This window comes from Periplaneta americana, chromosome 16 (assembly GCF_040183065.1).
Source record: "Periplaneta americana isolate PAMFEO1 chromosome 16, P.americana_PAMFEO1_priV1, whole genome shotgun sequence".
NCBI classification, from domain to species: Eukaryota; Metazoa; Arthropoda; class Insecta; order Blattodea; family Blattidae; genus Periplaneta; species Periplaneta americana.
This window is the reverse complement of record NC_091132.1, coordinates 175,736,921-175,759,489: the sequence shown is the minus strand read 5'-3', so window position 1 is coordinate 175,759,489 and position 22,569 is coordinate 175,736,921. Positions and strand designations below refer to the sequence as shown.

The following is a 22,569-nucleotide window of genomic DNA, read 5'->3' as shown; positions in this document are numbered from 1 at the left end:
TTATCACTGAGAGTATCCTATTTGTGGCGAAGGATATTAAACTCATTAATGATTAATTACGCTGTTTTTAGTTATCGTAGTAAACAGAACTTACTTCTCGCGTAGCCTATATTTTTAACTTCAGAATGATAATAATTTCTGTTAAAAGTGTAGAAAGTTTCCTAAGAAGGCTGAAAGAGTGGTAAGTGTCTTAATTATGTGTAAAGAAACAACAGTTTAATAATAAAGATAATAAAGTGACAAGAATTATGCGTATGTAACAAGAATATAAAAAAAATGTATCTGGAATGAATCAATTTACATAATATTTGTAGACTCTGTTGTAAACCATTTCGTTTAGTAGAGCTTGACTTATTTTGCTGCTGAAGATTTTTAATTTTGCATGAACTTTGTCCCATCTGTAACTATAAAAGAAAGTTTTATTAAATTAATATTATGCATCATTACATCATTTGTTTGGTCTGGAATATCTTCATTGAATCTAATGTTAGACTGATACAAATTTATATTATCCTTATTTCCAATCTGCTTATGCACAAGTGTATTGTATGAAGTTGCAGTTGAAGTTGGTTATTTTCGTTTTTGTTTATGGCAGATGAGTTCTTTTTCACATTATGTTTCTAAATTGTCAATGTAAAGTTCCGTAGAGAACTTTGTGTTAATTTTTCGGTATTCCTTTTTACATTTTCGTTATCATTTCTTTTTATATCGTCGTCTTTGTTTTGTACTCACAAGTTTCTTCTATAAAATTTCACTTCTGGTGTCCATAAAACTGTTTTTATTTACCGTTAATCTTATATTTGGCAAGCAACCATCTCTAAAATTTCTCATTTCTTCTGTGGTATCGATCCAGTTTATTTTCCATATCGACGTATTTCTTCCCATCAATTAACTCTGTAATCTTTAGTTAATGTGTCACTAAGTCGCTCAAATAACAGTGATTTTTTTACTTATAATTTTGTCCAATATACAAAATTTTAGTTTGCGTTTCTCTTCTATCTTCCCCATTGCAAAAAAAAAAACGCAACAATAAGGCAACAATTAGTTTTTCTGATAATTTAAGGCCATGACAGCACTTTGTAAAAATTGCCCCTAAACTTTGTGGCAACACTCTACTGCATGTAAATTAAAGTTTGTTGTTTAATTTTATTTTTCAGTCGTGATGGACATGATCGAGAAATGTTCTGAGTTGGACCATGAGCCTGCAGGTCTACAAACAAGTGACAACGCAGATATAAAGAAGGAGTCTTTATCTGAGGTATTAGGCCAATTACTTATTTTGTAGAGGTGTGATAGGCTTATATAACATCATTTGGTGGGAAAGTTATCATAGACTAACCATGGGTGCGACAACCCACACAGGGCTAAGGCCGAATAGCCATCCTCACGTCCACTGCCTCAGGAATGATGGGTGATCAGCCAACCAGTATAGGGGTATAGAATATTTACCATTAGATCATGAAACATTATGTACAGGATGGGGCATGGGAACTAAGTGTTTTTAAATGGCTTGTACTCGGTGATTATGAAAGGGAGGAGACGTGCGGCATGTGACAGTCCATTCCGTGGCTCATAGCATTTCACCTGCAGCCGGCATCATGGAGCAGTGGACGCATGTTTGCGTATGATTGTTTTGTTAGAAATGTCGAGTCAGTGACCGCGATACGGCGTGAGTTTTGCTACAGATTCAATATTAATCGCAATGATTCTGTTCCCGTGCGTGACATAATCTTATGTTGGGTTAAAAAATCTTAAAAAAAAAGGCGCAATACTGAAGAATAAATCGCCCGGCCCCCAACACAGAGTGCGTACTCCAGAAAACTTTCAGTTAGATAAGCGATACTGCGCAACCCAGGCCGCTCTGCTCGAAGACATTGAGCTGCTCTTGGAATCAGCAATCGTACGGTAAGACGGATTTTGCATGGCGATTTACATTTACACCCAAACAAGATAGGTGGTTTCAGCAAGATGGGGCCACGGCGCATATCTCCAGAGCGTCAATGGCAGTTCTTTGCCTCCTGTTTTCCAATCGTCTCATTTCGAGATTTGGTGATGTTCCATGGCTGCTTCGGTCCCCTGACCTGTCCACGTGATTTTTTTCTATGTGAGTAACTAAAGGCACGTGTTTACGAGGATAAGCCCCGATTATTAGATGAATTAAGGGACACAGTACGTGAACACATCACCCAAATCAACAGAGATCCCCTGGAAAGAATAGAGGTGAATTTTCGTCAGCGCCTTAAACAATGCGTCAACACAGACGGAAATCACATGCCAGATGTAATTTTCCGCTCATAATTGAAATGGTATGTTCTCACAAACGTTGTTCTACGAATAAAATGTGTTGAAAACAAAATCTAACTGTTTTATGATTATTTTAAAAACACTTGGTTCCTATGCCTCACTCTGTATAACCTGAAAATATGCATCCAACTAGGCAGTGAAAATTAGAAATATCCTCTAAAAGTTGAAATAGGTACAGTAAAAAATAGACTTCAGAGGTTTAATTGGATTAATAATAATTTAAAGTAATAATTGTCAAACAAGCGCTCTTCAATTTTATTAAGTGTATTTTTCTATAAATGTATTATTTACTCATACATAAATATCCGAATTGTTACTTTGTTAACTTTCTAACTTCCGAACTTTATCACTTTTGTCCAGAATATAGTACGAAATGGAAATATACAAATTAGAAATTTACCCTTAGAAAAGGTCAAAAAACACATATGTCTTTCAGCTGCAGTAACAAATATAAGGCCCACAACTGTGGAGTAACGGTTTGCACGTCTAGCCGCGAAACCAGGTGACCCGGGTTCGATTCCCGGTCGGGGCAAGTTACCTGGTTGAGGTTTTTTCCGGGGTTTTCCATCAACGCAATATGAGCAAATGCCGGGTAACTTTCGGTGTTGGACCCGGACTCATTTCACCGGCATTATCACCTTCACCTCATTCAGACGCTAAATAACCTAGATGTTGATAAAGCGTCGTAAAATAATCTACTAAAACAAAAAAAAAAAAAACAAATATAAGTGACACTCGGGAGAAAATTAAACGCAGAATAATTGTGGAAAATGTGTGTTATTATTCGGTTGAGAAGCTTTTGTCATCCAGTCTGCTCTCAAAAAAACTATAGTCGCGACGCTGTTATTCCCGGCGTGACTCCTCCTCTTTGCTTACGTCTTAGGAAGTGAAGGCTGTATAAAGTCTAGGTAAGTAGTATCGTTCACCATTTTTGTTCTTTCGTTGCCGAGCTACCAGACGACAAATCTATTTGTCACAGCATTAAACATCATCATGTCGTAGCTCCTATGATAATAAATCAAACCCACTGTAATTCAGCAAATAATTGAGCGGCAAAGAACGTCCTCGTGTGCTTTCTGCGACCGCCAACGGAAGAGCACATTCCACAGGTTTTTCTCTATGGTTTTGAAACTGGGACTCTCACTTTGAGAGAGAAATAGAGATTAAGAGTGTTGGAGAATAAGGTGCTTATGAAAATGTGTGAGGCTAAGAGAAATGAAGTTACGGGAGAATGGAGAAAGTTACACAACGCAGAACTGCACGCATTGTATTCTTCACGTGACATAATTAGGTACATTAAATTCAGATGTTTGAGATGGGCAGGCATATAGCACTTATCAGTGAATCCAGAATAGAGTGTTAGTTGAGAGGCCTGAGAAAAAAGACCTTTGCCAAGTCCGATGTAGATGGGGTAATTGTATTAAAATGGATTAGAGGAAGTGGAATTTGAGGTTAGGGACTGGATTAATCTTGCTCAGGATAGGGACCAATGGCTGGCTTATATGACGATGGAAGTTTATCTCCATGTTCCCTAAAAGGCATTTGTAAGTAACTTTCATTTTACCTTTCTTTGCCTTTGACATAATTATTATAGTCGTAATTGCAGTATTGCAACAAACTGTTGGTCATGATATTAATAAACGATTGATTGAAACAACCAACGATTTCTCCATGTTTTTGCTTTGAAATTTCTTGTACCTAACTGTGAGAATTAGATTAAAAGCCGAGAACGATCTTTCGATATCACATGATGTGATTAAAGAATACTTGTAAGCAGAAATGTCCTGAATTTCAGTGACTGTAGCTTCAGACATTACTAGTGACCATTTACTTTTCGTTCTTATTCGACATCAAGAACTTTTTCTCATAAATCTCGGATTTGTACAGTAATATGAATTTGGCAATAAAATTACATTTCTATCCTTACTGTCGTCTTTCTATATCACATAATTATCATATTCTGTGTTTTACAGGAAGATAATTTATTAGATCAGTACGAAGCTGAAACAAAGACGGAATTTATAGACCACAGCTATGATGTGAAATCAGAGGTGACATTTGAATTTATTCCTGTGCCAGTTGTGAAGAGTGAATCTGAGGTGAGTGCAATGCGTTAGTCTGTAGTTCTCCCTCTGTTATGTACTGACTTATATAGTTGCTATATGCAGGCTTCCAGGGATTACGATTGTTTTTTTATGTTGTTCATTTCTCCATCTGGTAGTCTTTCGTAATTATTTTCCACCCCATTGTTTTTCCTGGAAACTGTGTTGTTGAATCTTCACTAATTCATACCCGTTTTGATGTTTTCATCACGCCTAACAATTTTCACCATTTAATTGACAGCCAAGTATAGAGCTGGGATCACCCTCAGTTACTCTGGTAAATAATTGATGAGTAAACTTGTGGTTTGCACGTGATGTAGCAAATACATTTCATTAGGTGTGTTGTAACTTTTCTTTTCAAATTCCATTGATAACTAAAGCCCACAGAATTTATGTCTATTTCTTCTGGTCAGTTGTAGTAAATAGTTAAGAATATTCCAAGAGAACCTTTTTGCTGGAATATAACAACAGATTAATTAGGAATCAGTAATATCAAACTAGTTTCTCGAGAAATAAAAAGTTGAAATGCAATAATTGAAGAAACTGAATATAAAAGTAGATGGGATGTATCCCTGAACATGAAATAATTTCTTCCATTGTTGTTTACACTACCTAAACAAATTCTTTTAACAGGATTTTCAGATTTCTTTAGAACATTACCATCCTTCGTTGAGTTTATTTGTTTATTTCCTAGGAATCCACATGCATCTGTAAAAGTTCCAACTGCCTTTTCCAAAAATTTTCCATTACCAATTTAGCACAAAATTTTAATCATTTTTCAAGTTGTTATTCATGAATCATCTTTGCCTGTATTTGATGTGAGTCGAGATTCACTCATATTCTTGATATTAACGTAATTCTTTATGGAATTTTTATGTGAAACAGCATATTTCATACAAAAGGACACGATATTTTTGTTTGTATTTTTTAAATTTATTTGCATTTTTTACAAAAAAAAGTTTCCATTGTTTACTGGCTCAAATAGGATTTAAAATCAAATTTGGAGCGTAAGTTATGAACCACTGTCCACTGACACTTCAACTGTTATCATCCAGCTTTCTTTTACGTAATCTTCTTTTACAGGAAGAGCCATGTGAGTTAAATAAAGTGAAAGAGGAGGTCAAACTGGAAGTAACAGCAGAAGAGAATGAGGTGCTAACTGAAAGGTGAGTTAAGTGTGTGAGGCTTTACATCGTTATTGGTTTCGCTGCTTTATTTAAATAATGACGAAGGGAAGAAATTTTTAATCGTTTTCAACATGATTATTGTTCAAATCATCCATCACTGCAATTAATTGGCTTGAAGTTTTTTAACGTGCGTTTATGTTGGCTGGCTTGTAGTCATGAGAGAACGTCATTTGTCAGTTATACACAAATAAAGGCTGGTTCACAACAAACCGGAAACGAGAACCGGAACGAAAACGAAAACGGTAAAATTGTTAAAATGTGTACATTTAAATGTGAGCATTCACAATAAACGAAACGCTTGCCGGAGACCGGGATCGGGAATGGAGAGTTGGCCAAGTTTCAACTTTGGCGTTCACGTTTCCGAACACAGCCCACTAGATTCATTCTATTGCCATCTAAAGGCTATATTGTCGTATATTTTGTAGCAAGAAGACCGTGACATAACCTATGCATTATTTTGTTCTGTGCTGTGCATCATGGAGCAAGTTTTAGTTGATGAGATTCTAATATTGTGTGTTGAGGAAAATCCTCACATTTACGATAAGCGGCGCGCCTCGTATAAAGATGAGAAAATGAAGGAGAATACGTGACTTTCAATAGCTGCATCTTCGGACACTGATCGTAAGTGAATCATATTTTATTACTTTATTGGTTGTATTACACATTACATATTCATGCTTCAATTCAATAACTACTGTTGTGTTCATTTTTGTTCTATTACAAATTTTTCTTCTGTAATTATTTTACGTTATGGTAGACTTAAAATAGGTTGTGATAATAAAGATGCATGGGCATATTTATAGTACCGTTGAAATTTTGATGTTGGTTAACCTGTGTTTATGTTGGCTGCCTTGTACTCATGAGAGAACGCCATTGGTCAATTATACACAAATAACTTAAGAATGCGTAATATCGACTTTACATATCGTTATTGACATGCATATCGATAAGCATAGTCGTATACGTTCTCGGTTTATTGTGAATCAAAAATTTTCATATTAACGTTCTGTACTTCTCGTATTCACTCTGGTTCTCGTTCCCTATTTATTGTGAACCAGCCTTTCTCTGCTTTTGTCGTCATTGCTCCAACTGAAAGTATATTTTCTTCACAGCACTGAACTACCGTCTGCTTGCGACAGTTTTATAGAAGACGAGTGCCAGCTGACAGGCGAGAAGGTACACCAATGTGATGTTTGTGGAAAGTTGTTTTGCGACTCAGCCAGTCTCAAAAGCCATGCCCTATTACACAGACGTAAGAGGCCGTTCACTTGCGATGTTTGTGAAAAGAAATTTTGGCATTTGGAACATCTCAAAACACATAGACGGCTTCACAAAGTCGACAAACAATTCAGATGTCGTGAGTGCGGGAAATCTTTTTCAAGACTCGAAAATCTCAATAGACATGAAATTTTACACAGTGGCGGAAAACCATACAGTTGTGATGTGTGCGAGAAGAAATTTTCGGACTCTAGTAATATGAAGAAGCACAAACGTGTACACACAAACCAGAAGGCATACTCTTGCAAAATTTGTGGTAACAATTTCAAGTCTTCGTCAAACCTGAAACGTCATGTTAGCAATACACACTTAAGGGAGAAGCCATTCAAGTGCGAAATATGTGGGAACGCCTACGCTCAATCCGACAACTTAAAAAAACATGCCCTCGTACATACGGGCGAAAAGGGATTCACTTGTGATATATGTGGGGCACGTTTTTCGCATTTGGTAAGACTGAAGAAACATATCCGCTCTCACACTGGCGAGAAGCCAGTCTACTGTAAGTTATGTGGAAAGGGTTTTTCGCAGTCGGGATATTATAAACTACATTTACGTGTACACACTGGCGAAAAGCCCTACACATGCGATATTTGCGGGAAAAGCTTTTCTTTATGTACAGGTCTGAAGAGTCATGAACGCACCCACACCGGCGAGAGACCATACAAGTGTGGTATCTGTGAGAAGGCCTATAAGGAAGTAAGCACCCTCAGAATGCATTTACGCGTACACGAAGACGACTTGCCTTACAAATGCGATAAATGTGGCAAGAGTTTCGCGTATTTGATTCATTTCAAAAACCACGAACACGCATTCACAGGCGACAAGACGTTTAATTGTGATGGGTGTGGGAAATATTATTCCAATTTGACTGATCTGAAAAATCATGCACTCATGCACGTAGGTCAGAATTATTTCAGTTGCTATGTTTGTGAAGAACGGTTTACGTCATCTTCAGAGCTGAAAATGCATGTTGGTTCACACTTGGAGAAGGACCCGTTTACTTGCGAAATTTGTGGTGATACTTTCGCTTCTTCTCTAGATCTGAAAATACATGGAGGAACACACAGGGTACCGAAGCCATTCAAGTGCGAGATCTGTGGGAAGGCTTTCACCTATCCCTGTCTTCTCAAAAGCCATGAATTCTCACACAAAGGCAGGGCTATTGAAATAAAACAACTGCGGACGGTTGTACGAGAATTCGAATTTCCTCAAAAGGCAGGTACGAGTGAAGACAAACAATAAGAGTGAATATTGCCATATCTGTCAGAAATTCTACACTGGTAACTCTGGTGTGAAATGTCATTCACTCTACACGATATAGGTTTGAAGATATTTAAAAACGATGTCTGAGCAAAATGTTGTCCGCCATCTCTGTGTTTCAAATTCTATACACACAAAGACGAGACAAATGGCACCCAATGGGTAGTAAGGCCCGTAATACACTTGCAGAGTTTTCGCCAGCGAGAAATGTGTTGCGAGAAAATAAAAAAATTGATAACATGGATTCAAATGGACGTCCACACACTGGAAGAGATTCTCGTTCGAAGCAAAAACCTCGCGCGAGTTTATCGCTCAAATCGGTAGCTCAGCGAATTTTCTTGACACATTTATCAAAGATGTTTGACATTTATACTCTTTATGACGATTGAATGTAGAAAAAGTTATCACAGGTGGCCGTGAATTGTATTGTTTTTATTTGAAAACGAGTAAAGATTGCTGATAATTGCAGACAGAAACTTATCGAACTTGTACGGTCACCCATAGGCCTATTTATATGATACACGGGATGAAAACTATAAAAACACGAAACTTAAGAAAGAAATCTGCAAACAAATACCTATCAGATTATCTGAAAATAAATAGGGCTATATTTTATTTTTATGAGATTTAATAGTACTGATTAAAGATTTGAAATAGTATATCTATATGTCTTAACAGTTTACATAATTTTAATCAGAACATAGCAAAGAATCCTCTATCATATCATGAATGGTAAAAAAACTGTGGTCCATTGAACCTGAAGTAATGCCTAAACGTATCATCATTCAAATCGAATCCAGTGTCCAACACTCGCCCTTATTTTCGTAAGATACAATGTGATTTTTGGGATATTTCTGGCTTTAATTTTAGGCCTACTTTTTCTTTTCATTAACAAAATATGTTCCTGTAACTCCATTTCCTCATCATCTGAATACTTAGATTCAACATAGCGTTCGTACGTAATTTGTAAAGTACGACAATATACTTACAGGTTATATATTTAAGTACGACAATGTACGTAAATACATAACCTATAATATTTCCCCCAAACGAGTGATTACTATAATCAGATAAATGCTTCCTGCATGAAGGCAGTGCATAGATGATCATAGCGAGGTGTGATCTGTGATAGCGAGAACTCGCCAAGTGTGTGGAGAAAGGCTCTTCGCCTCTTTCTCGCAACACATTTCTCGCTAGCGAAAACTCTTCAAGTGTGTTATGGGCTTTACGGATGAAATTGAATTGTTATGATGACTGGACATGTTCAAACCAAAACTGGCTTCCTGGGCATCTGAAATATTTATAGAAAAGTTCGTCAGACAATTACATGAGATTAAAATGTATATGATATTCTAGACATTTCCCGTCAGAGGTGAAACAACATAAAGTGGCAAAACATTGTCAATTTACTGCCCACATAATGGTTAATTGATTGGAATAGGGTATTGCGAATGTACGTTGTTATTTTATTTATTTTTAGTACAAGTAAGAGTTCCTTAACTACTTATTTCTTTTTCCTTGTACCATCAATAAAAAACACGTATACTTTTAATTTTTTTAATTACAAGTGACTGTATGCATGTAGTTATGCGATATTCTGAAACTCAAAATATAATTTCAGATTCCGTAAAGAATTACGTACATCAATACACTGAATCGTGATCATATGCACTTACTTTTGTATAAATTAATGTCGGTAATATACACGTCACAACGATACCAAAGCACTTAAACGTCAAACGTCATCCTTATTTCGCCTCCCCCTGCATGCACTCAGCGTTGCCAAAGCTACCCATGCTCCGGCTTATAACTGAAGATGGCTCTGGTTTTAAGTAATAATCTTTCTAAGTTTTCTGGAAGGACGTCAGGATAAAATGACTACAGTTTCATAAGAAATGTGAAGAACGATTTTTTCTAATAGACAAGCGAATTTCACCGACGATTATACTGATGGTTCTCCGAAAACATAATGAATACTAAAAATAACAATTAGGGTCGAATTCATAGTCGTCACTTATAAAATGAGGAAACACTTAAGTAATGAGCATTTCCTTAGCACTTATTTCAGATCGTATTGCAGAGACGCTACTCATTCATATGCGCTGAGGATTCCCATGACATCGAAAGAGATATGGCAACATGGCTGGACATGAGGGCTTTCCTACATTCAATTGTTTTCCAGCGCCTTCAAATTGTTAAATCGGCATTACTGTATTACACAAATACAGAAGTAAATATTATAGAGCTAAAAATTATACAAGATGTCCAGAAAGCATTTTATAGAAAAGAAAGAAGTGAACTAAGATAACTAGTTATTAAATATGGAGATATCGTCGAAAGTAAAAAAAAAATATATAATAATTGTTCTCTCCAAAAGAAGAAATTGACATGGAACAAAATTGCAGTTGAGTTTAATGCAAACTCGGGAAATATTTCTGTAAGTAAATCATTTAAATTTATTGTTCAGATATTTTTATGCTAAACAAAGTGGAAATGATATAATTACGCAAATTTTAACAGCGTATTCCTTGGGTAGAAAACAAACAAAAATGCAAATAACACTTTGTTGGAACGTGAATACTTAAAAAAAAAAAAAAAAGGCAATTAAATCTACCTGAAATGCTGCTGTATCATAAAATCTCAAAGCAACCAGTACTTTCAGCAGTGGCGAAATCGGTAAGCTTCATGGTTGTATTGTGAATTGAAATGAGAGACACCAGAATATTCACAACAGTGTTCTTGTCGAAACAGTATCTACTCTTAAATTGTTTATCATTATACATCTGTAAAAGGTTTTCCATATCTCTGATATATCTTTTGCTTGCCGAAACTCAATAAATTAAATTAAATCATAATCATCATCTATTGTATACCGAATCAGCTGATTACAATGCATATGAGGAAACACTTGAGTAAACTGACAAACTACCTTATTTGAATAAGTGTTCACTTCAGTGGGATTTATAAATTGGAAATTATTATAAGCAACTGCTTAAGTGTTTCCTTACGATAAGTGTTGACTATGAATTCGGCTCTTAGATGCCTAATCATCTTAAAACTATAGACATCTTTGCGCACAATTGGATTTATTGGTATTTATTTAGGAATGTTAATAGTATGTTCTAATACGACCAAACAGAAACAACTGGAATTACAGCCCTGTATAATTACAATGAAGAAATTGACTTCTAATTTGTGTAAAATATGAAACGTAATAAATAATTTTTATCCCACTTCTGTACATGAAACTACATACATTCACCCATAGTTTTGTATATTTTACATAGTCATCGCATGCATTTTCAATTTTTAAGTGCATGTCTACTTTCTCTTGTTTAAACAACATAAGTCCAATGTTTGTCGAAGTTCATTTAAGGGTAGTTGCTACTTATTGTATGCAAAATAGCTTATATTCAAGCTGTCATAAATGTAATACTCTTCATAGGAGATCCTTTGTTTTAGTGATATATGTATACACATTAAGATTTAAATATTAGAATAGTGGTTACTCTAGAATAAATCTTTACCATTAATATATATATATATTTCAAATTTAAATTTTTTATATAAATTCACTACATGCTTAAGATAGGGTTCAGTCTATTTACTTATTATAACGTATACTGAATTGAAATTTTATCCACCTGCGCTGTATCAACATCTTAGGTTATTTTGCATTTGAATGGAATGAAGGTGAGAAGTCAGTGAAATGAGTCCAGCGTCCAGCATCGAAAGTTACCCAGCATTTGCTCGTATTGGGTTGACGGAAAACCCCAAACAGGTAAATTGCTGCGAACGTGATTCGATTCCGGGCCACCTGGTTTAGCTGTCAGATGCGCTGTTACTGCACACCTGCTTCTTCAGATCGACTATGATGACATCATCAATGCTTTCTCTGTGAGGTAAGTGCGAAGGAAATCTTTATACTTCAAAATAAGAAGCATGTACATTTTGATTCCAGTGTAATTTATTAATTTTTGAATTGTTACATTTCATTTGAAACTAATATATACTAAACATAACCTGTATAATAGCTACTTTTAAACGGTTTGTTTGACTTTGGATGGTTGGTGGAGGTGTTACTACACCTAAATCCGGAACTGGTGATAGTGCTGTACAGTGTAGCCAACTTAACGGAATTTCAGTGAAAAATGTCAGAATTTCAATGTAGCAGACGGGAAAAGAATGGCTTTGACAGGCGGAAATTAGGATTTACATCGTCCTTTGACTTTTTTAGCTTCTGTCATTTGTAATTGTTAATTTTTGGGGGAGCTTAGACCAACAAAGCACATCAACTGCAGTACTAGAGGCAGATGATGTGTATGAATGATTATTTAAATCAAATTGTTAACAAAGTTGCGTTAATATTTGCTTTAATTTCGATATAGATATATTGAGTGGATCTTACTTTATTTTAATTTTGACGGATTCTGACGGATTTCCAGGTGATAGATTGACAGGGATACAATTTATATGTTGGTGACACTGGTGCTGTAAATTTGTATCACGGCAGCATTGATCACACTTCAAGCAGAACACGACGAAATTACGTTGCAATGTTAGTCTGTGCTGTGGCTAAATTTTCAAATAGTTCAAATAGGTAGACCTACGTAAGTAAATTAAATTTTTCGATATATAGCGACATACTGCTTCACTGTATTGCATATAAGCGTAAATTACATGATTTCTTCTTTACATAGGAATTTTGATTAAAAAAAAAAAGATATAACTTTCTTGACTAAACCTTACTATAAGTTAGCCCTCATCACTTTTTTGCGCATACCTTTAAGAAAAACTCTTCTCCGTTCTAATCTACGTTGGCTTACAGTGTAGATATTTATTTGGTCCTTTTCAGACTGTTACATAAAATATTGTGCACGAGGTGATGTTGTAAAAGCATGGGGTTTTCAATAGCATGAGATACTCAAGGGTGTTTTGACGAAAAAAGTATAAAATAGTATAATTTTCAGAGGGAAGGTACTTTTGAATGCTAAGAATTCATATAGATCGTCAATTGAGTTCAAAACGTTAGAAAATAGCAATAAGATTAAAAAACGAAATCTAGATTTCTTCCTGTCAGCATCTTCATCTGACAGCGATATCCTTTGCCCTCGGAAGAATTTTTGCCAGTGTGCCGTAACGTGGACTTGATCCTTTTACTAACATTGTCTTCCACATCATTCTTGGGTGCATTTTTTATTATAAATTAGAAGTAAACATTGTCAGATCCCGTTACAATCTCTAAGAATCCTGCAAATGCAATTTCCTCCTTTACTAGTAACCTATGTTCTCGATTCCGACTACATAATTGTCTAGTGCATAATCGTATGATTTCCGAAGTTGGTAACGTGCATATTTCGATGAAGAGATATTCCCAACATCAAATTTTCCGTATAATGTCTTTCTTCTCAGTTGCTTTAATAGAAAGGATGATAAGATGGTAAGTGTAAATGCTTTGGCACTGGAATAGTGTGAACTGCAATCCTTGGAAATAAAGATTACTCTCTTAAATTTCGAAGTCTGTCTTGGAGTTATAAATAGTAACTATCATACCAACCCGGAGTGCAGCCAAAACTGTTACACTTGTATAAATTTGTGTCTGTCACTGTTACTGTATTATGTTCATTCATGCCAGTTATCTATAAATACTGGTTTTGGTTTTTTTTTATGGAATTAATATTTTAAAACCTTCTGATTATTATTCCTAATGCGGAAACACTTAGAAAAAGTGAGCGGAAAACAACCGTAATTTAGATTTATTATATTTACGTACTGACGGATATGGATTGAAATTGATCGTCACCCATTTTGTGTTCGATGTTTATAACATCACAGGAACCGTTTTACTCAACAGCGGTTCAATTTTGTACGCTACACTAGCGCCAATGGTGTCTCTAGTTATATATTACAAACTCTTTGACTTACAATCTTGCATATACCACAGTCTAATATATACAGTCGCGCAACTTCAACACTTTTTTTGCCAACATTCGCGATACTAGCGCCCAAGCGGCAGGCAAGGCACTGGTCATAGGGTTGATACAGCCAGCACATGCTTTAAAGGGATGCGAGATGTTATAATGACGTTTTAATCATGCGTCGGAATAAAGGCAATGTGTGCAATGACGAAAATCGCAGTAACAACAAGTTTAAATCTCCGAATTTGTCGTTCTTGAGATTCCCTCAAGACCAAGAGAAAACCATAACTCAGTCATAACCAATAATCCACGTTGTAGGTAGCCTAGGTATTGTGTTCTATAAAACACTATTTTACTACTTATCAGTTACCTATTTGTATGTCAGGAAGGACAGTTTAATTAAAAACAAAGTAAATACCTGTTACAGTATATTATTTTTTTGCAGAGATCATGTGTAAATGTGTAACCATTCCGATTTTGGATAATGTATCTACAGTTTTTAATGCAAATAATTCCATAATTTTTGCATTCGTGTTTTTTTCTTTATATTTTTCAAAAGTTGAATGTTATATAGCATTCAAGCAGGGGCGTATTTTGCGGGCTACCGGGGCTACCGGCGGTAGCCCAAGGAAATTACAAAAGAAAAAGTTTATAATATAACATAATGTAATAATTTTGTATTATTAGTTTTACCATAGTAATTAAAATTAAAGTAATTGTTAGATATATTTTGTGTAATAATAGGGTCAGCGGTAGCCCAAACCCTTTAACCAGTATACGCCCCTGCATTCAAGTAGGTATCATGATGTTAATTTTGCAAGAATTCATGGAGTATAGTAATCCTTTTGCAAAATATTCACTTCTTGAATAAATCCAGACTGTGTCGATAAATTTCTGATGTGTTGGTGTACATTCATGTGGCAGACGTATTAAGTTCTCAAGAGCCATTTTAAATTTAATATAAAAAGCAATTCTTTCTGTAATAATTTGGATGACTGCTATTGGTGTTGATTTTACATTCCCAGTGATTATTTGAGCCGTTCAGAGCAGAAGTGGTGTAAGTCAAAATCAGGTAATGAGGTTTAAAGTAAAAATTCTGTAAAATACAGCGCAATGTAGCAATTAATATATCCTTCGTGCTATTCACTGACTATTAATAGTTTAAATACATTCAATATTAACTGCCGCTTTGCTCTGTATTTTACAGAATGTTTACTTTAACCATCATTACCCATTTTTGACTTACACCACTTCTGCTCTGAAAATAAAATTAGGCCTACATTTTCTGAGTTAATTGAAGTTACAATTTTTCCAACAAAATTGTGTGTTCATTTATTTGTTCTCACCTACGTCATATTAACAGTAAGTGCATGTAAATTACGTATTATATAGGTAGGATATGTTAAAATGAGGCATTATGTGTGAAAACTGGAAATGTAATGTAAAACGCGGTAAACTTGCCATAAAATTTTAAACCATAACATCAGTACTATTTGTGACACAAAATAATAAAGGAAATACCGGTTCTTAAAAAATGGAAAAATAATGAACTTCATATTAATGTTTAAATCCTCCCCTTTTCTTTATTTTCAAGTTTACCTCAGCGGCCGAGTTTACCCCAATTTGCGGTATGCAAAATCGTTAATTTCTCAGGAAATAGGGAGAGGAGTTCACCACGCGATGTACCCTACGAGATATTCCCTACAATTTTGAAGCTACTAATTCTTACTCTTCTCACAGGAAATACAAAGTTCCAATGATTCATAAATATATTTAGGAATGAGTTGAATTAATCGACCACGCAACGAACAATTATATTATTTCAAACCATGATACGTGATTAGGGCCATGATTCAGTTGTAAGGAGCAGAAAGAATTACGTTTATTCCCAACTTCTGAAACTTGTAGATTAACTGCGTGTGAAATTCTTCCAGGATTCTAAAGTAGAATTAATAAGAACCATATACACTTATTGTATAGCATAAAAATATACAATAAATTACGCAAAACCCGTTTTCTGATGTGTTATCATATGTCGTGTGCACACTTTTAACTTGCCTGCCGCTAGAGGGCTACTGTCGCGCCAGCTGTCAAATGTTGGCATATTTTATACGTATGAGTTGCGTGACTGTATCTATTAGACTGTGCATATACAAAGGGTTAGCTTAGGTTTTTATTAACAAGTTCGCGCTAGCCACACGTGTATAAATCGATGTCTGATGATGTCACAATTCGATATTCAATTGTTTGCATTTTATCTCTGTCACTTTAAGACCAGTTCTGGTGATGAAAGAATCACAGTATAAAGAAGAATAAGTGGAAAGAAGATCAAATATATTGGTAATTTTAAAGTTTTAGCAAATTAAGTTTTAATGTTGCCCACATGCCTTTACTAATTATTACAAGCATCAGATTACTACCATTTTTATTTTTGCAGTTGTCAACAATGGGTATATAAAACGTTATTGTAAATTCATTCATAATGTCAGAATTATTTTTGTCTCACTGAAGCAAAGAAAAAATACGCAATATTTCTCATCATATGCAGCTTTGATATAAAATAATGTTACATTAAATACGGTACTATTCAATTAATATTTGTATTTATGGACGTAATTCACAGTTTCGGAGAAAACTAATCGAAACAATGAGGAACGAGAAAAGTGCCGCAGGTAACTGAGAAAATTGTTACCTTATGTTCTGTTTAATTGTGTACTTTTTCTTTTTTACAGAACATGTTCAAAAAGTCCGCCGTCAACTTCAATGCCCTTTGCAGTTTTTGTAGTCAGTTGCTGTGTTACTGATCTGAGCTGATTTGTACATTCCTTTACTTGAGTGCAAACATGTAAAATGCGAGCGAGCGAGGAGTTCCTTCCTTGTTTGCACTTTGCACTTGTAAACTTCGCTCTTAATCCAATGGAGTAAAGTCGGGTGACCTCGGTGTCCAAGAAATGACTCCACCGCGGTCGATCCAACTCGCAGGATAGGTTTCATTGACCCTACTACAACCTAATGTCGTTTTGGTTGCGTCCGCATGTCAATGCTGATTAAAGACATGAGACTGACGCCCTTGATTTTCAAACAGCTGTATGTCAGATACTGTTAGGAACAGGGCATATGTTCATATAAACTTTTTTGTTCAGAATCACCAATATTATCTCCTCTGACACCACGTATCTTTCCTCCTGACTCACTCTTTATAACAAAAAATTTTTAACTTATTACTCCTAGCTTAAAACAAAAAAAGGCTCTTTTCTATTATTCGCCATAATAAAACTTTCATCTTGGGTTAGGTTAGGTTAACTCATAATTGTTACGGCATAATATATATATTTAGCTTATTTTACAACAATTTCTCAACATCTTAGATTATTTAGCTTCTGAATGATATGAAGGTGATAATGTCGGTGAAATGAGTCCGGGGTCCAGCACCGATAGTTACCCAGCATTTGCTCATATTGGGTTGAGGGAAAACCCCAGAAAAAACCTCAACCGGGTAACTTGCCCCGACTGGGATTCGAACCCGGGCCACCTGATTTCGCGGTCAGACGCGCTAACCGTTACTCCACAGGTGTGGGCTATTTTATATATATATATAATTTTCCAGTTTGAAGTGTTCAATCTCTTTATTTGTTGTGCTGGATAATCGCTTTTATATTACGTATGCTGATGAATTCTTTCGAATTTTTAAATTTATTTTCCAATATGTTTTCGAGTCAAGTGATGTCCTATATGAATTCTTCACATTCCAAACTACCTTCAGTGTGAAAATTATACTTTTTTTTTTCATAAAAAATCCTCTTTGTTATCGCGCCCTATAGACCCCCCATGAAAGGAAGAACAACTTTACAAACAATACTTTTGCCAATATTCCCATGACACAAAATAAATTATTATACTTCAGTGATGCAATCTCATAAAATTTCCCTGTCTTAAGTGTTACCACCATACTTGGAATCTTTTTGAAACTAGTAATAATATATATATATATATATATATTTTTTTAGGTTAGAATTTTGTTCGATATGGACGAGACAAAGGTAGAAACTATAACCCTGGATCATAGCTATGTTCTAATATCAGAGGTGAAAGTTGAAGAAACTCCAGATCCATGTAATTTCCCGGAGGTGAAGTGTGACACTGAGGTATGTATTTGCTGGGATGGACTGATTCTGCTCTTGCAGTATATAACATGTGTTTTGTTTGGATGCACCTTTAGGCATACACGGTGAAATGTGACCAGAATTAGAATTTCATAATTCCCTGTACTAATTATAGGCTATAGGGGCTTCTATTATCAACTTGGAATATATCATAATATTCTTAGCTGTAGGGGAGACTGTTGTACCTTTAAACACTTTTCACATTTAATTTTTTTTTTTAATTTTGGGAAATGATATTTTTTAAATTAAAAAATACTTTAAATAATTATTGAACATTCCTTTACAACTTCGTGTATATATTTTACTGTTCTACACATCTATTAAGGATGGAAAAAATAAAATGTAATATGTTCAAAGGTACAACAGGTTCATGTACCTTGTAAGTTGGAACACATGTAATATAGGTGGGAATATAGTTGTAAGAACTGACAATCATATTCAAAATGTATTTGCAATCATAAACCAAATAATGCTGCTTTGATTGAGATTTTATTTCCTGGAGGAGCAATAACTACTTCAACAGCTTTCTTCAAGGCATCTGGATCAATTGGGGGCCTCTTAATTCCAGATTTAGTTCGTGGCATGATCTTAAAATAAAATAAAAACAAAAACCAATAGTATTATATACCTTGGAACATGTTCCGTGGTATTATACAAGATGTTCTGTGTTCAAAGGTACAAGAGGGTGCACATTTAAACAAATGTGGCTACCAAAACTATAGATTCGAATAAATCTTGGAAATTAAAATATGTTATTGCTCACCAGATGATACGGAACACATTGTACTTAATGGATGGTAACAAATACAATCTGGTTTTATGTTAGATAACATACATCAATGAACGAAATATTTACTTTTGGTACTAAAAAATATTCTTTCGTTCTCAGAACTCACACTTTGCAATAAATCAAACCAAAACTACGACCAGATCTACTTAGCGGCTTTCCCTACAATCTACTTCAGTTTGAGTCCTCTAGGTAGTAGCAAAAAATTAAAAAAAAAATGTTCAAAGGTACACTATGCTAAAGGTACAAGAGTCTCCCCTACAGTTAGGAATCTTCTAAGTAAAAAAAATAGCAGCCACTAATGCACCTGTAAGATTTATTTATTTGAGCTCAAAATTAATTTTGCTTTTATAAGAAATGTTTCATAAGACATAACGACTTAATTTAAAAAAAATAGTAAAACTACTTTAAAATGACCTCTATTTATTATTATTATTATTATTATTATTATTATTATTATTATTATTGTCATTATTATCATTATCATCATTATTATCATTTTTATTATAACGGTTTAAAATAGTACATTATGCAACGAGCCTATAATGATAGTAATTAAGAAGCGAGTATGGATGTTTCATACGAGCTTCTTAATTACCATTATAGGCGAGTTTCATACGACTTTTTATGCTCGACCATATTTCTAACTTGAAATTATTCAGATGTATACATTTTATTTGTATCTGACAAGATCGGAAGTGACCTTGTTCTAGGTCGTGAATTGTGAGATGTGCGCAGACGCGAAAGTATTGATTTTTTCGAGGAACAATAATGTCATTGACCTTGATGTAATCCCGTTAATCTTGATATAACCTTGATTATTGAATTCGACATTGAAAAACGAGATGACAAATAGAATTTATTTGAATATTATTTACAATTAACGCTAACTATTATAGTAACAGAACATAACCTTCTTCGACAGTATTGGATTTCCAGCCTCCGTTACTTTTCGCTAATTTTCTTTCGATATGCATATCCGAGAATAATCGATACTTGCGGTTTTATAACGGTACAAAGCTGACTTGTCATTGGCTGAACACCTGTAACCTGAGTTGACATTGGCTCAACACCTGTACTTTAATGACATGCATTAAAGGACTGCTACCAGGTGTATAATTACTACATTTCGGCATGGTGGAGCATAAAAAATAATATTATTTATATCTGTAATTAACAGTAATTATTCTTCTCAACTTTTCAGATGCCATTGAATCGCATTTTCTTTCACTGCTTCATTGCATCAATGCATAAAAGTTTTTTGCATTTATATCGTGAATACACTTCTTATGTAGCCATTCTCATCTTTTTGATTACCTGTAGAAGTTCTCCTGTTTTTCTTACTTTTTCGCTTGTCACTTGTCTTCAACTAAAATTACTTATCTAGTTAGAAATGGTTTTCAAGGAATCCGGAGGTTCATTGCCGCCCTGACGTAAACCCTCCATCGGTCCCTATCCTGAGCAAGATTAATCCAGTCACTATCATCATATCCCACCTCCCTAAAATTCATTTTAATATTATCCTCCCATCTCCGTTTCGGCCTCCCCGAAGGTCTTTTCCCCTCAGGTCTTCCATCCAACACTCTATACACATGTCTGTATTGACCTATACATGCTACATGTCCAGCTCATCTCAGACGTCTAGATTTAATGTTCCTAATTACGTCAGGTGAAGAATACAATTCATGCAATTCTGCGCTTTGTAACTTTCCCCATTCTCCTGTTATATTCGCCATGGTCTCATGTGAAATTGTATTATTGTTTTCAATTTCTTATGTCACCGCTCCAATCACTCGCCTCAATTTCAATATTGCAACCAATAAGCTGCTTCCATTATTAAATGACACCTACTTGTCTAATCCACGAGGACTAAAACCGAGGTTGCAATGTCTTGTGCTGAGGACGAACATTAAGGTATGTGATTAAAAATTATTATTAAGAGCTAAAAATGTCACCGTACTCGTATATGAAATAATAATAATAATAATAATAATAATAATAATAATAATACTTACTTACTTACTGGCTTTTAAGGAACCGGAGGTTCATTGACGCCTTCACATAAGCCCGCCATTGGTCCCTATCCTGAGCAAGATTAATCCATTCTCTATCATCATATCCCACCTCCCTCAAATCCATTTTTATATTATCTTCCCATCTACGTCTCGGCCTCCCTAAAGGTCTTTTTCCCTCCGGCCTCCCAACTAACACTCCATATGCATTTCTGGATTCGCCCATACGTGCTACATGCCCTGCCCATCTCAAACGTCTGGATTTAATGTTCCTAATTATGCCAAGTGAAGAATACAATGCGTGCAGTTCTGTGTTGTGTAACTTTCTCCATTCTCCTGTAACTTCATCCCTCTTAGCCCCAAATATTTTCCCAAGCACCTTATTCCCAAACACCCTTAACCTATGTTCCCCTCTCAAAGTGAGAGTCGAAGTTTTCACAACCATAAAGAACAACCGGTAATATAACTGTTTTATAAATTCTAACTTTCAGATTTTTTGACAGCAGACTGGGTGATAAAAGCTTCTGAACCGAATAATAACAGGCATTTCCCATATTTATTCTGCGTTTAATTTTCTCCCGAGTATTATTTATATTTGTCACTGTTGCTCCAAGATATTTGAACTTCTCCACCTCTTCAAAAGATAAATTTCCAATTTTCATGTTTCCATTTCGTAGAATATTCTCGTCACAAGACATAATCATATACTTTGTTTTTTCGGGATTTACTTCCATGCCTATCTCTTTACTTGCTTCCAGTAAAATTCCCGTGTTTTCCGTAAACGTTTGTGGATTTTCTCCTAACGTATTCACGTCATCCGCATAGACAAGCAGCTGATGTAACCGTTCAATAATAATAATAATAATAATAATAATAATAATAATAATAATAATAATAATAGTGGTAGTAATAGCCATTTAACAATATAACAAACTAGTGTTTATTCTTATCGAGGAAGTAGACGTGACAACGTGACGCTTAGAGTGAAACCTACAGAGCAACAATCGGTCGGCAAAATTATGTTTTAAAAGCACACCGCACGTTATTGTATGATGCCGGCATGTTAAGCATGAGACCGCGGCGATAATACTTCATCTGTCTTATCCCGAAATAATTTGCTAAGCACCTTATTCTCGAACACACATAATGTCTGTCTTCAATTAAAATTAGCTTACTGTAAGTTGGAGTAATAGTCCCTCACAGATATCTAAACTTATTTTTAATACATGGATTATAATAACAATACAAGTGTTCACCAGTACAAGAACATGATTTTTTAAATACAGGGTTTTTAAAAATTTGTCGCATATTTTTACAGGAGGTAGCATTGATCGAAACTAGAAGAAACGTTCGTGTAAACATGTGTCTTTTGAGATATGGTCCATGCTGTATTGTGGCCTACAATACCCACCTGTCTATTACGTGGACACTACAGAGGGTGTTCTATGTGGTTACCACGCATTGTTTCACGTGTTTCAGTCCTCAGTGAATCACGAACTCTTACGATCTCACCTAGTTGTTGTCGGATTTGCTCACATGCGTTGGATACATGCTACTG

At 35.1% G+C, this 22,569-nt stretch overlaps 2 protein-coding genes across 3 annotated transcripts in view; both read left to right on the top strand.

The window, feature by feature from the left end:
- Positions 1-1,093: 1,093 nt before the first annotated feature.
- LOC138692010 (zinc finger protein 234-like) lies at positions 1,094-9,683 on the top strand. The gene is made up of 4 exons (XM_069814773.1): positions 1,094-1,258; positions 4,278-4,403; positions 5,490-5,572; positions 6,706-9,683. Exons 1-4 carry the CDS (start codon positions 1,163-1,165, stop codon positions 8,111-8,113), a joined length of 1,713 nt encoding a protein of 570 aa, XP_069670874.1. The 5' UTR covers positions 1,094-1,162; the 3' UTR covers positions 8,114-9,683.
- Positions 9,684-18,059: 8,376 nt separating this feature from the next.
- LOC138692017 (zinc finger protein 493-like) overlaps positions 18,060-22,569 on the top strand; it is a 51,905-nt gene continuing 47,395 nt past the window's right edge. For both annotated transcript variants that reach the window (XM_069814798.1, XM_069814799.1), the window contains exon 1: positions 18,060-18,194. The gene's annotated coding sequence lies outside the window, so the exon portion shown is untranslated. The remainder of the gene's footprint in view (positions 18,195-22,569) is intronic.

What these genes read in the sequence shown, in the direction of transcription:
- LOC138692010 (XM_069814773.1), top strand. Translation starts at nt 1,163, where the DNA reads ATGGACATGATCGAGAAATGTTCTGAGTTGGACCATGAGCCTGCAGGT. An exon ending in AGAAGGAGTCTTTATCTGAG is followed by an intron (nt 1,259 to 4,277) that starts GTATTAGGCCAA and finishes TGTGTTTTACAG; the next exon opens with GAAGATAATTTATTAGATCA. An exon ending in AATGAGGTGCTAACTGAAAG is followed by an intron (nt 5,573 to 6,705) that starts GTGAGTTAAGTG and finishes TTTTCTTCACAG; the next exon opens with CACTGAACTACCGTCTGCTT.